The sequence below is a fragment of the Neospora caninum genome, chromosome XII, assembly GCF_000208865.1.
Source record: "Neospora caninum Liverpool complete genome, chromosome XII".
Taxonomy (NCBI): domain Eukaryota; phylum Apicomplexa; class Conoidasida; order Eucoccidiorida; family Sarcocystidae; genus Neospora; species Neospora caninum.
The window spans coordinates 1,689,715-1,703,352 of record NC_018398.1 but is presented as its reverse complement, the minus strand read 5'-3'; the positions used below and the strand labels follow the sequence as shown (position 1 = coordinate 1,703,352).

The following is a 13,638-nucleotide window of genomic DNA, read 5'->3' as shown; positions in this document are numbered from 1 at the left end:
TGCCTGTCAGTTCGAATGCCTGACGGTTCGGCGCTGTTTGCTTGTTACAGGGAAGTGGCGATTGCCGTGAGCGCGCATTTGTGTCTTTATGTGCAGACTGGAGGCGAGACAAGACGGACGGACGTCATGCTTCATGTTTCGCTGCGACTGCCTCCGAAAAATCAAGAAGAAAACATGGAGAGAGAATGTGAATGACTGCAGAGCCTGAAACCACGTTGTCGTCTGCACTACACGAGGCCTTCATTTGGAGAAGTCCAACCTCTCCTCTTTCCTCGTCTTCACCTGCCTCATGCTCGCCTCTGCCGACAATAAAAAAATCTTGGTTCGTATTTTCCTTTGGCTTCTTGTCAACTGGCGGAGCCAAGCAAGAAAAACAGTGGAAGAGGTCCAGCGTCCTCGCCTGCAGTACTCTTGCCTAGGCCCGAGAACGGGTGATCCTTTGCTTGCCGATGAGGTGAACGGAACCCGGGAAGGGCATGCAGAAAAATTCATCCAAAAGAGGCAGCGAATTCGAAAAAAGCTGTAGGCAACTGATGTGCACAGAGTGTTGCATGCAGACTTGACTACTAGCGCAGAGGCCTGCCAACGAGCAGCAGATTCAGGGTTCAGTGACCGTACTCGGGAAGGAGAACGTTCCGGTGTACTCGCATGCAAGACGAGGCCAGAAATACACTGGAACTGCGGGGTGTGAGCATCCGAGACCCTTCAGGTTGATGTAAACAGACTCAGGTGCTTGTGAACGGGTAACTTCTTTTGGGAGTCGGAGCAACGTTGCACACAAGGGGGAAGCACTCCCTTGCGACGTGTTTTCAAAGCCGTTTCAAGAACAGGAGACGGCCCGCCTCAAACGGGAATTGTCTCTTTTTGAGACAGAGCCAGAGCGGGAGAAGGGTTTCTTTCCGGTCCCTCGTTTACACGGATATTGAGGTGAAGGACACGGATCATTCTTGCCCCTTCCCCCCTCGCACGTGCCTCTACTGGCTGTCGCAAGTAGAGCGCCTCTATGCATAATCGCGTTGCGGATACCAAAGACAAGGCCTGGAGCCGCGAATGAACTCCACGCGAAAATGGTTCGAGACATGAGAGGACACTGGACACGGGATTCACTGAGATGGGTCTGCTGTGCAGCGTCTTCCGCGAGCGTGAGAGAGACAGACAGGAGCGTAGTGCGGTGGCAGACACGAGAACAAACTGACTCGCGAGAAAGAGTAAACAGGACCGACTTTGTACCTTGTGACAAGAAGAGCTGCGATGAGATGCAAATGGAAGCCCCGCGTTTTCGATTGATGTGAACATCGAACGCGGCTCAAAATCCTCAACTGCCCTCGCGGCCGCCCGCGTTCTTTCCCGTGAGACAGACAGTTTATGGGAAACCTGCTCGTAGACTCGTTCGGAACACTCTAGCTCTCAGGATTTTTCCTCTCACAACGATGTCCCCGTCGCAGAGCCGAAGGCAACGCGTCACCGCGACAGTGCCTCTCGGAGGTCCCGGCCGGCACGCGTTCTCCAGTGCCCGTCCTCTCCCCTTTGACAGCCCTCTGAGACACAGCTTTACTTTCATGGCTCGAGGGACAGACGCGGCAGGAGCGACACAGGGGAGTGGAAACGCGGGAGGGCGCAACGGCCTTCACCGAGGATGCCGTGCTCCAAGCCACGAGTGCATTCACTTCGGGGAAAGGAGCTGACGCGTTTCTCGGCAGAACGCTAGCCCTATACATGCCTAGGCCGTCGCCCGCAGGTTGCACAGGGACAACAGAAAGCCCGTGTATTTTAGACGTGTGAGTTTTCTGCCGTTCCGTGCGGAGAAACAGAGAAGACATGGCGCTAGCGAGACGAAAGACACACCGGTCGATCGGCTCCGCCTCCTTGGCGTTCCGGACTGCCGTTTGTGGCTTCGTATTAAGACGATCTCAGAAAGTACGTTTACTCTACGGCAGTGGCTGAAGCGGTCCGCTATGGCCCCAGATTGAGACTTTGTCATTTTTGCGGGATCGTATTTTCGTTGTTTAGGAGAGGGAAGTTTTGTGTTTTCTCTTGAGTGAGTTCTTCCGTTGTCCATTCTGTACACAAACCTTCAGGGAACGGTTCCGCTGGTTAGAGACTGATAACGTAGACAACCACACAGGCCTGGACGCCGCCTTTCTTCTCTTGACTCTGCAGCCTCTCACGCGGCCAGAGGCAGACGATCGTGCCTGAAGAGTCGCGAAGAGACGGCAAGAAGAGACGGGTAAAGGACGATGTGTTGAACAACCTCTTGAAGGATCCGCAACAAGCCACACGTCAGAGACAGGCGGAGACGTTAAATGTGGCAGGCACTCGCACTGCGACTTGGCGCACTTGCTCCCCCACAAATGCTACACGCGCGCGGCTGCCTGGGGAAAAAGTTAGAACTTGGGTGCTTCGGTGGTTGTGTCTGTCCCTGTCCTCATTTGACTGGACAGCAGGGAACTCGCGAGACCCACCGTCGTCGGCAGGTTCCCAGAAACAGGAGGAGCCTGCATGAATGCCCGCGCCCGTTCGTTGTAGAACCGCCGTTTGCACTGAACATGGAAAAGTACCGACACGGAGAGACAGGAAACGCGTGAAGGGGTCCGTGATGCAAATCCGCTTGCACTGGTCGTTGCCTGCTGCACGGCCTAGGCTCGGCGCCCGAATGAGCAACGCGAAAAGTGATCTGCCATACGAGCGGGTTTGGGGCCTAAACAGCCAGCTGTTTGTTCGCTGCATTCGGGTCTGCCACGTCGGAAGCACAAGAAACATATCTTGGGAGAGAGAGAAGGAAAGGCGCACAACAAAACGCCAGTGGCGATCTTCTCTGTCCGAAGCACCAGTTGCTGGGTTACAGGGCAAAAGGAATACGGTTACCGGCACTAGGTATCTAGAAAAGAAAGACGTGTTCTGGGGCACGATAAACTGGACATCCCGGCCTGGATACTTCAACCGGTTCATCGTTTGCCAAACCTTTGACCGCCGGAAAAACAGCTGTACACCATGAAACGTGCGTTTGTTGGACAAGATGGCAAGCACATTGTCAGCGCGGGTGAAAGCCAATTCAGGGAGGCATCTGCGGTACGGCTACCATTACCTGGATAGTTGTATGACTAAGAGCACTGCATACGGGAAAGTAAGCAGGCTGCGACTCTTTTTGCAGCGCCAAGGCTTCTGTTTGGGTTAAAACGCAAGGTGTGAAAGAAACACTGTTTGGGGATAGGTCACATTCGAACCACTGCTGAGACAGCCCTTCCAGCCATCCTTAAACAGGGAACGGGATGCATGAGGACACCGAAGCGTTTCCAGAGTTTTCCTGTGGGAGACGGACCAATATACTTGAACGGCATCTTCAAGTCCACAAGCCGCCGCGAACATTCCTCGCAGATGTTGTTGACCCATTGGGAGACAACCCCTTCGTCGTACTCAACATCCTGCAGCTGGTCTACAGAGAAAGCACCAACTCCACAGGCACACGCGGGCCTTGACGTAGATGCACGCCCTTTCTACAGGCGTCTTTTCGGTGAATTCGTCCCTCCTCCTGAGCTGTTTCTGCCCAGGAGATGCTCCGAGGAAGCAAGTTCCTCGCGTAGACTGTCTGTGGACTGACACGGAAGAACAACGCGGGTGCATCCAAAGACAAAACTCTAAAACATCTCAGCAACGGATACGCAGCCCTTGTGTCCTATACTTTTGGATGTCGTGCGGCACCAAGTACGGAAGTCTTCGTCGGTCGCATGCCGGAAACTTCTTCGACACGGCGTTTTCGTTAGCGACAAAGCTGCCTGCAGCTCTTCATCTCCAGTCAACCAGTGGTGTCCCGCGTATTATTGAGAAACAAACAGCTGTGTACAGTTCTCTCCTCGAACGCCGCTGTGCGGGGTGAAGGGAAGACGTCAAGGCTTGTGCACCTGACGCTCTTTCGTGAGCTGTGGTGTTGTTAAACGGACACAGGCCGGAACACACCGGGGGAACTGCGCTCGTCCTCACCTTCAACCACCTCAAGGATAACCCGCTCCACTTCCTCGACGGACCACTTAGCCTGCGTCCAGTCACCGCGAACGAACAGAGAAGCAAAGCGAACTTGCCACGAAACTAACAGGATGTCTGAGCATACTTGTGGTACGAAGCACAAAACGCATATGACTACAATTCGAATTCCCAGAGGGTGTGCCGGCTATGCGTTTCTGCCTGGCTGACACTGTTCTTCGAGGGAGGCATCACTTCCTCACTGCAGACACCCTGCACACCTTTTTCGAGAGGGTCTCTGTGGCTGCCATGATGGGGCCCTCTTTTTGCGCTTGCGGTTTCCCGAGGTCCACCCGTTCTGCCGCGTATGTCGAAGACTAATTGAGACAATTGCATGCGATGAGGTTCCCTCGCGCGCCAACAGGGAGGAGGCACTACACACACTGGCAAAATCGCATTTCATACGTCCAGCTCGCCAGAGCACGAATCTTCCGAGCGGTTGCCGGATACGCGGACTGGAGCCTCTGGAGAAATGAGGCTAAGAAGATGCACGGGGTTAACAGGAGACAGCATGGCTGTCCAGAGTTGTGCGTTTACAAACGGATCAAGAAGCCGTGTGGAGGAGAGGGCCGAGAAAGATCTGAAGTTCACAGGCCGATGTATGGCGAACGCCTTGGTGAGTTTGGGAAGCGGCAGGGCCGGCTACAAAATTCAACCTTGAACAGCCTCCTCCGTAGAGGATCAAGGCAGAATTCGTAAGGTCAATATGGGAAAAGTATCGGAATCGCTGTACCAAAGTGGCATTCTGTAGACCGAGGGACGTGGAAGGTGCAGGCATACACAGCAGCACAGCAGAAACTAGAAACACAGACAGGGAAACTGACTATCTTTCAGAAAACAAGGCCGGGTCGGTACAGTGAAATACATCCACAAAGAGGTACAGACTGATGTGCGTTCAGCTGCAGCGAGCCCCCGACACAGGCCACCGGTTAGAAGCCGTAGCCGACTTCGGCACCTATTTCTCAAGTCCCAGTCTGCCTCCACAAAGGAAGTTCGCGACGCCCCAGGGAAAACGAGGCGACGGTTTCCCTGTTAACATGCCAAGAAACCACCAGTTAACTCTGCTCTCCCTTGTCCAAATCCGGAAAATCGCCAACGTTTCGAGGCTAGCCAGTACTAAAAATTCCCCTGTAGATCGGATTCGGCCTGTAGAATTGCTGATATTAATCTCTTCACTATCGCTTCGACAGAACACGCGAGGGCCATTGAATGAGAAAGACGAGTAAGACATTGCTCTTTTCCTCATGGATGATGCCCCAGTACGTCGGCATAAAAGAGAAAGGTGTTCTTTCAGTTGGATGCAGTAGAAGAGACGTTGATGCGTTGATGTAAAACTGGGTCCGAGTCGAACCGTGTAGTCCTGTGCACTCATGTGCCTTTCAGATATGTGGACAAGGCTGAATGTTCTCTGATGACTCGTGCATCCCCATTCTTTCCATTCCTCAGCAGGAGGAATGCAGCTCTGCCGGTCTTTTTGCACCTCAGCAAGGGTAGAGTCCCTCCGCTGCCTCGGCAGTCGACGGTTTCTTGCTTGAGGAGGATTTTAGAGCTCCCTCAATGTACACGTGACCTGCTCGACAAACAGATCACAAGTTGATCCCGTCAACTACAAGTGGTTCAGCTCGAAGGGTCCTTTTGGTGGGGCATGCAGAGTTCGCATGCCAGCCTAACCTGGGCTGGTTATTTTCCTGAGTGCAAAATTGGAATTTCTTTGCAACCTTCTGCTTGAAACAGTAAGTTCTTGGGCAATTTTACTACTTCCGCCAGCGCACTGATCGTACTCATGGTGTGGACGGCGAAAGAAGTACGTTCACATGTATATCCGCATGTTCAACAAGAACATCGAGAGAAGGCCGTTGGTCTCGGCTTGTGCTACGCATTCCTCGCTTTTGCTGTATTGTCTACACTTTTTCGTAACGTGGGGCCACGGATCATCAGTGGAAATCGAAACTGGGGAAACACCTAGTGCAGTAGTGGAAGCCGACAACTGCTGCTCTCAAGAAAAAACAGGGGTGCTTCACATGTTCTGTTTACTTTCTCCCATTGAAGAAGCTTTGAGTTGGCCATTTGGAACGTCTTGGCACGAGGCAGCCGCCGAGCTGAGTTTCTCAAAGAAAGCCTACCGATCAACGTGTTTCCGAAAAAAGAAGGCATTGCATAGGGTTGCATGAAAGAAGAGTATACGACCCGTTAGATCGAGACCGAGGAGGCCGACGGGCTGGCTGTTCGAGGAGATCGGGGCATCCGCAGCGGCCTGGATCACTCCGTAGTCAACATACTCACCGTTTTCTTCAGCATGTAGCAAAATGAAACAAACGCGGGGAGCAGAGCATTGCAAAGTCAGTGGGGGTCTCGACACCATCTGCGTGGAGTATTCTACATCGACGGTATGATGCTCTTATTGCAAGCGGTCTCCACAGGCTGGCAACTGCACACGTCCGGGTCGACTGAACCTACCTACGAATCTAGGTCCGGGAGAGTTCAGGAGCAGTGTGTCTCCATCAGATGTACGCAGCGACACCCACGTCAGGAGAGAGAACTCGATGTAGAGACATGCAATCACAAGGCACGCTTCCTATGTGCCGTGCTGACAGACGCCCTTCAGCAATCGAGTATTGCTGGGCAGCCAGTGGCGTGGAGGTACAAAACGCCCCACCGGAGTCGCCTTCTCCCTCAATGGTGTGCGTTTTCTAGCACCTCATGGTGTCGGAAAAAACCAAGAGATACTTAGCAGAGATTGACATTCCTTAGGGAAAGACCTCATATCCGCTTCTTCGAGACTTGATTCGGAAAACAATGTCCACACGGAAGCCGCCTCCGGGTAAGGGACCCGGAGGAGTCAAACCGGACCTGGAAAAAGCGGGTAAGCGGCGAAGTACTGCAGCTCGCTTTGCAAAGTTTTAGAACGAACAAACGTAGTGCCTTTTGCATCCGAGATTTCGAGCATGGCGTCGCGAGGCGATTCTACGAAAGAAGAGACTCCTAGGTTCTCCCTGCTGCTGTCGCTCGTTCCTTCGATTGGTTTTCCCTCCTTTCCTTCTACCTTTTCCCTCTCCCCCCCATTTAGACTTTCCTCCTCCTTGTGGTTCTCCGTCTCCTCTGCATTCTCCTTTCTTTCCTTCTCTTTTCTAGCGGCACTTCACCTGTCACGTCTCGGTGGTGGTCTCCAGCATCGGTATGTCCCTGAAACAGGAGACCTCCCTGGTAGTATCGGTGGGGCACTGTACGTCCATTGACGACCGAAACATGCGTCATGCAAACAATATCCATTTCTGTATGGTGACGTCGAGGCCAGTATGACGGAACGTGCTCTTCTGTGAGAAGAAAGAAGCCCCGGCCGATCATCCTCACGTGGCCGTGTGGACATGAACTGTCGTTTTCCCTGTGTATGCTGTTGCGGTGTACTCAGGTGAGACAGAAGAGGATCTTTCGCGGATCTCTTTAGAAAGCCTTCAAGCAGAAGTGGAGCAAGCCCGAGAACAGCTGGCAAAATGCAAAGCCGATCGCCTCTATGTACAGCTCGAGAAGGTAAAAAGACGCATCATTCTTGAATGTGGGAAAGGGTACGGCCGGCACCTCACCATTTGTGTCTTCAACTCTGACAAGGCTATATGCTAAAGGGGCTACGCTTGCCGACGGAAAACCTGCGGAAGTCCGAATATCTCCTACACAAAACCTTGTTCTACCCGCAGTTAATTGCGTGAGCACTTAACTTGGCACTTCTGCACAATTCAAAAAGCTTCGCGTGTGCACCGAGACAAAAAAATATTACACCACCTAGCACACGCAGCTTTCAATCCTTTCACATCTGCAAAACACAGGAGCTACTGACTCCTTTCTCACAACACCCCTCCCAGTGTGCGTAGGCAACAAACAGACCACGTTTCGGTTCCAGTGACCACCGTGCTATGACGCCTCTTAGGAATACATGCGGAAAAGCGAAGAACTTCTCAAACGAAAAAGCCAAATGGCGAGCTCCCCAAAATCCGTGTGGTTCTTTATGCGCGGTCAGGACATCATCAGCCGTTTTCGAGATGCGTGTCGAAACAAGAGCTCCGATTTAGACCGAAAATTGCTCCTACACGACGCCCGCGTAGAGAACATCGTGCGGCAACACCGTGCAGAAATTCTAGCGTACGAGCAGAAAATTGACAGCCTAGAACACGCACACAAGCTAGTGAAGACAGACATTCAGACTAAAGGGGAAGATGCGGTCTTGGAAGAGGACTTTGTGGACGATACGGTGGTAAATGTACACCACAAAACTCTCTCGAAACTTGAGTCAGCTGCAGCAAAACAACTGAAAGCCCAAGAGCAGGAAATCTCCAACCTGGAGAACGCGTTTGAGCAGGTACGAGGTCATTCCTGCTCTCTGGGAACTAAATGCTCCGGATATGTGCTGGAGGGAGCACCGTGGGGCATTTACGGACATTCAGTTGATTCTTCAGCACTGTGCCAGCAACAGCCGTAGACGGCTGTCGCCATATTTCCGAATTAGGGTGAGTGCACCAGCAGCAAAACGGACAGAATGCAACACTGGCAAAGTTGTCTCTGCATTTCTCAGACACCTGCCGAGAACCGAGAGCTTCTTTTTACCTTTACCCTCATCCCCAGTTTCAGTCGTATACGCATATATACCTAGAGATGCCTTGGCACTGATATGAAAAAGGGTGTTCCCTGATGCTGACTGTGGCTGTGTGCCCACATATGTTTCCTCTGCCGCTGAAGTGCTTGCTTTGTACGGAGGTTGTCGTCGAAAATTCTCAAGAGCGACCTGTCCTAGACCTACCGTGGTTTCCTCCATTCTCCTCTGAGACTGGTTCGGTGATTGTCCTCCAAATTCATCCACAACTTGCAACGCATAACAGTATTTCGACTCAAAGAAGAGATCCTTTCACCGCTTGCGATTAGTCTCATCCCGTCCTGTGCTGTCCTAGCACTTGACCAAGCTTGGGGAGAGGTTCCAGCGCTCTTTTGAGGAGCTGAGGAACAAATACGAACAACAGTTTGAGGTAAGGCAACATGGACGCGTTTCGGGCTGTAGTGCATTGCAGTGATGACGATCGACGAAACGGTATCTTGTTCCCCAGATGATGGAGAAGAGATAGAGCAATGGATCCACATGAATCAGTTCGTAAACAGTGGAGGTCGAGCGGCCGTATATGCTGGAAAGAGACCCAGCCTGTGTATGGGCGGCTCTTTTGAGAGCGGCGTTGAATAAGATGTAGGAACTAAGACACCTACGAAACGCTGTATGCAGTGAGGCCCTGCTGTATGCTGTACTGCACAGAACAAGGCTGCCGAATAGCAGTGCGGTACAGCGCGTTCTACTGTCCGAATACAGTGTGAGCGCGTACGTATACGTTATCTCGCGAAAACAATCCCATTCTTCTGTTACTATATAACAATGCTACTTGGAAAGATCACATACGCAGTTGGTGCCCCATGCTCTTCACTCGTTACTCTATTACCGTCCATTGAAAGAGGCATAGGACCACGAATTCAGAAGGGAATGACAGAGTTGAAACCAGAGTTCATCGTCCACGACTGTTGTGCAGGAAGCACGTCAAACTCTCGAGCTCCGAGAGAAAGTCGAAGTTCACGAGGTGGAGGAGCGCAAGAACCTTCACATCAATGAGTTAATGGCTAGTCATCGTAGCGCGTTTGAGCAGATCAAAGGTATGTGACGGCCTTGGATCACACGCGCGTGTCTGCTGGCCACGTTTATCGCGGTCATCCGGGTGCTGTCGCTATCTCGCTTAGTCCTGGCCGGGGTCCTGACCAGAAGACCCTTATTTGCATGTCAGTTGACAGTGGTCTTCTTGTTCACCCCGCTCGTGCCTCGTTTTTCGATCGAATGCGAAGCTGAGCTACAGTTCCCAATGCCATCGAATGCAGCGTATTACAATGACATTACACACGATAACTTACAACTCATCAAGGAGCTGCGGAAAGACATTACTGAAATGAAGGCTCGGGCGAAGATCACGTATAAACAGATGCAAGAGACACAACAAGAAAACGTGCAACTGAGAGAGCCTCTCCGCCAGCAACAACAACTCAAGTGAGAATGCTGTTGCATTGGTCACTTCTTTCGCACGATGGTTCCCCGGAGGACCGTGTCTCCAGTCCTATGCGAATGGCTTCGCCGGCATTGCCACAGAGGCGGATACTGTCGCGCAGTGCTAACTGTGTGTGTGATGAATGAAAAGAACCGAGGCAGCTCAAAGGAAAGGGGAAACGCCGCCATGCGCACGGACCTCCAGGTTTGCTGTTGCCGTCCGTGGCTTCTGTATTGATCTCTCCAGAGTGAAACTCGAGCAACAACTCCGCTTCTATGTCAAAGACAAGATGGCGCTGCAAAATATTCGTGCGCGAGATACACAGGTAGGTATATATATATATATATATATATACTGTCCTGCTCCGAGGTAGGCAACAGCTGACACAAACGTGGCGCAGCTAACCGAGGGAAAGACGGAACTGAATTCCTCAGTCAAAGTTTCTCTTTGCGGTTCTAAGTATTCACTACCCCGGCTGACGTTGGTTTTCCCAAAGAATATGTCTACAAAATGCTTTTTGGACGCAATAGCTTCAAATGAGACGACTGCATGTTTGGAGAAGGCTGTACAGCGTGTGTTAATGCGAGCACACATCGTCTCACTAGTTGCAAGGCTGGCATGGTGTCGGATAATAGTCTGTCGAGGTTAGCGATGAGTACCAGAAAAAAGTCAGTGCGTTTCCCACGCAATGATGCATGCGATTGGGTATCAAGCGGTCTGGGGTTGTGAATCGATACTCAGCTGGAAGAAAAGGTGAAGGCAGCAAAACAACATAATCATCAGGTGGAACAGCAGAAGCACAAGTTAGAACGTGATATCGGGGAATACACCCGGCGATTACGGAACTTACAAAGTGACACGAACCTCAGAACTCAAGCAAAGGTCATGCTCTACGAGCAGAAAGTCAAGAAAATGCTCACGTCTCTGGAAGAGAAGTTCCGTGAACGGCAACGGCTGGTCACAACCTTGAAACTGAGTCCCGAAGCGGCCATGCATATTGAAGAGCTTCTCCGTCGGAGCTTCTGTGAGAAGAACGACGAGATCGAGACTCTGCGGGCTGAGCTTCAGAGGATTGCAAAGAGTTACAATGATACTGTATTAGCAATGAAAAGCCGGCTGAAACAGTTGGGGGTAAACAGCGACGCTCTCGACTTTGAACTTGTTCAGGATACGGAGTTCATTTCAACTGTCCCCGCACCATACCTCACTACGACTGTGCCCGTCGCGAAAGGAAATCCAATCCTGGAAATATAACTTCGTTCTTTACTTTTTGAAAGCGGCTGATTGGAGGGACATGAAAAATGCCGGTTTTACATTGACCGACTTGGCATTTAATCAATTCCCGTTCTGTAAGAGTTCACGACTTCACCGCCTTCTCAGCGCCTACAACCTTTCCATAAAGCCATGCCGTATCTGCCTTTGATGAAAAGGCATACGCAACTTCCTAAGGAATCAATTGTCTGTAAGTGCACGCTCGTCCTGTACTGATTTCCGATTCACGCCCCTGTATATTTATACCGGGTAGGCATATATACAAAACCTGTTTTTCTATCTACAGCTGTATATTTTCCAAACTGTGGCATGGGTTTCTGAGGATGTCCTTTCCGGAAATGCCAAGCTGGAGCCAAGGCATGACTGGATCTGGCGGACGAAACGCCACGTGTACTAAAAACAACGATTACGGCCGATGGAGCAAGGTGTCCGGATTGCACACCAGAACTTGCTGCCAAAATATTCGCACCTAGAAGTAACTTGACTCCTCATCGGTTCTCGAGAGGAGCCAGGAAAAACCTGCGCACAGCGAGCATCTCGAACTCGAACACAAACGGTGTCTCTCACCGTCCCTCCGGCCAGTCTTCGGGCGCCAGCCTCTGCAGCTGTTTTCTGGGACGGTTGTCTCGCTCTTTCAAACGATCGCATTTGTGCAGTAAGTGGAAAGCCGTTTCCACCTATGTGTTGGGTCTCTGTGTCGAGAATGGGTCTGTGTCGAGGAAAGAGAAATCGACAGCCCTCGGCAACAAGCAGTGTCTCGTACGACCGCACCGTGACGGGTATCGTGACCTTGAAGCGCTCAATCAGTTTCCAATTCGATACCTATGTCCACTACCAAACTCATGTTGGGACGTTTCAAGGTCGTCCCGTCGAACTTCTGTTCCTATCAATTTCTGCATCGTTAACATCTGGCGACTAGTAAATGCCGGTGTTCAAAACAACCTTGATGTTTGCCTCCGAAATTTGAGCGGTTGGCGGTTCAGTCATGCATGCGAATAGCGGAGCATACTGGAGTTACGTAGTGGTCACGAGCACCCCGCAAACGGCACAAGCGACGCCTCGATGCAGAGCTCTGCAGGTTTTAAAATCGAGACGCCAGTCTGCCTTGCAGTCATTTTACGTCTGCCACGCCTTCTCGCCCGTTAAGTTCCATTTTTTCCAGAAACCCGTCCCGTAGTCCCGGAGCATCCTCTGCCTGCCGTCGCATCGAGCGTTGTCTCGGTAAAGCGTCAAACCACGTCTCGCTTGGAGTGGAAAACCTTGCGGGTGTTTTCCAGCACAGAGGCGACTGAATTCAACGCTTTTTCGCTTTGCTTACACTTTTCTCGACGGACCCCGAAATTGATAAGCATGGAATCTGCATCTCCTCCGTTTCCCTCGTCGACGGAACTCAAAAGATACGCCAAGCAGCCCGGAGTGGAGCAGCCGGCGTTGTCTCCGTCGAGTTCCGTGAGTCGTTCTTCGCAAGACGGTAGCAAAGACGACCAACAGAAAGATTCTGTATGGCTGATTGGAGATAGTCGGTTCACCTCCCACGCCGGAGCTCGTGTCAACGTTCAACAGCTCTACCCGGTAAGTGCAATTTTCTTTCGCCAGAAAGAAGCATCTCGATTCGTCATTGGAGAGCACCGTTTACTTCACTCATGAGACAAACAGAGATAGGGGATGTGGAGGTATCGACGCAAGCCTCGCGTTTGCCTACGGTATCCATTGTCATCGTAGCCTGAATCTTTTGAAGTTTAAGTTACGCTGCACTCTGTCGATTTCGTGCTCCTCCATATCTGCGCTCGGTGTCATCCAGCCGCTGTCTTGTCTAGTCTTAACTCCCAGAGCTTTCCTGCGCAAAGGGAACACTCTCTTTTAGAAGATCAATCCTTCAAACCGCAGTGCATACGATGTTGACGTAGACATAAACCAGTTTATGGTGAAGGCACCTACCCGGGCACATATGAAGGAAAGAAACCATGGCAAATTCTCTCTTCTTTTATATGCACTTTTTTTGTTCTGGTGTCTGGGTCCTTTGGAATTTCGAGACCTGTCAGCATTTTTCGAGCTGGCAACGCGACAGTGTGTCACTAATTTGGTCGTTTCCCTGTCTTCTGCCTGCCTTGTGTAGGGCTATGTTGTGCACAGCGCAGGACGGGTGGTGTATCCGGACGAGAGCGGTTATCTGACTGCTGAAGCAGGCGCCACGTACGAGCTCAAGGACTGTCTCTCTACTCCTGCTCGCAGTATGGTTTCTGCGTATTCATCCCTTGCCGCAGGCTCATGCCTGAGCCCGTACTAA

At 51.5% G+C, this 13,638-nt stretch overlaps 3 protein-coding genes across 3 annotated transcripts; 2 read left to right on the top strand and 1 right to left on the bottom strand.

Moving 5' to 3' along the window:
* Nucleotides 1-2,094: 2,094 nt before the first annotated feature.
* Nucleotides 2,095-4,268, bottom strand: NCLIV_062440 (Dynein light chain Tctex-type 1, related; the record flags this gene model as incomplete). Its single annotated transcript, XM_003885795.1, has 5 exons — nucleotides 2,095-2,192; nucleotides 2,463-2,540; nucleotides 3,320-3,433; nucleotides 3,979-4,030; nucleotides 4,239-4,268. The coding sequence occupies 5 exons, from the start codon at nucleotides 4,266-4,268 to the stop codon at nucleotides 2,095-2,097; spliced, it is 372 nt and encodes a 123-aa protein (XP_003885844.1).
* Nucleotides 4,269-6,813: 2,545 nt separating this feature from the next.
* On the top strand, nucleotides 6,814-11,333 carry NCLIV_062430 (putative growth-arrest-specific protein 8; the record flags this gene model as incomplete). The annotated part of the gene is made up of 8 exons (XM_003885794.1): nucleotides 6,814-6,880; nucleotides 7,427-7,545; nucleotides 8,030-8,368; nucleotides 8,955-9,029; nucleotides 9,576-9,696; nucleotides 9,883-10,081; nucleotides 10,326-10,404; nucleotides 10,821-11,333. 8 exons carry the CDS (start codon nucleotides 6,814-6,816, stop codon nucleotides 11,331-11,333), a joined length of 1,512 nt encoding a protein of 503 aa, XP_003885843.1.
* A 1,368-nt stretch (nucleotides 11,334-12,701) lies between these two features.
* NCLIV_062420 (conserved hypothetical protein) lies at nucleotides 12,702-13,638 on the top strand (the record flags this gene model as incomplete). The annotated part of the gene is made up of 2 exons (XM_003885793.1): nucleotides 12,702-12,923; nucleotides 13,468-13,638. 2 exons carry the CDS (start codon nucleotides 12,702-12,704, stop codon nucleotides 13,636-13,638), a joined length of 393 nt encoding a protein of 130 aa, XP_003885842.1.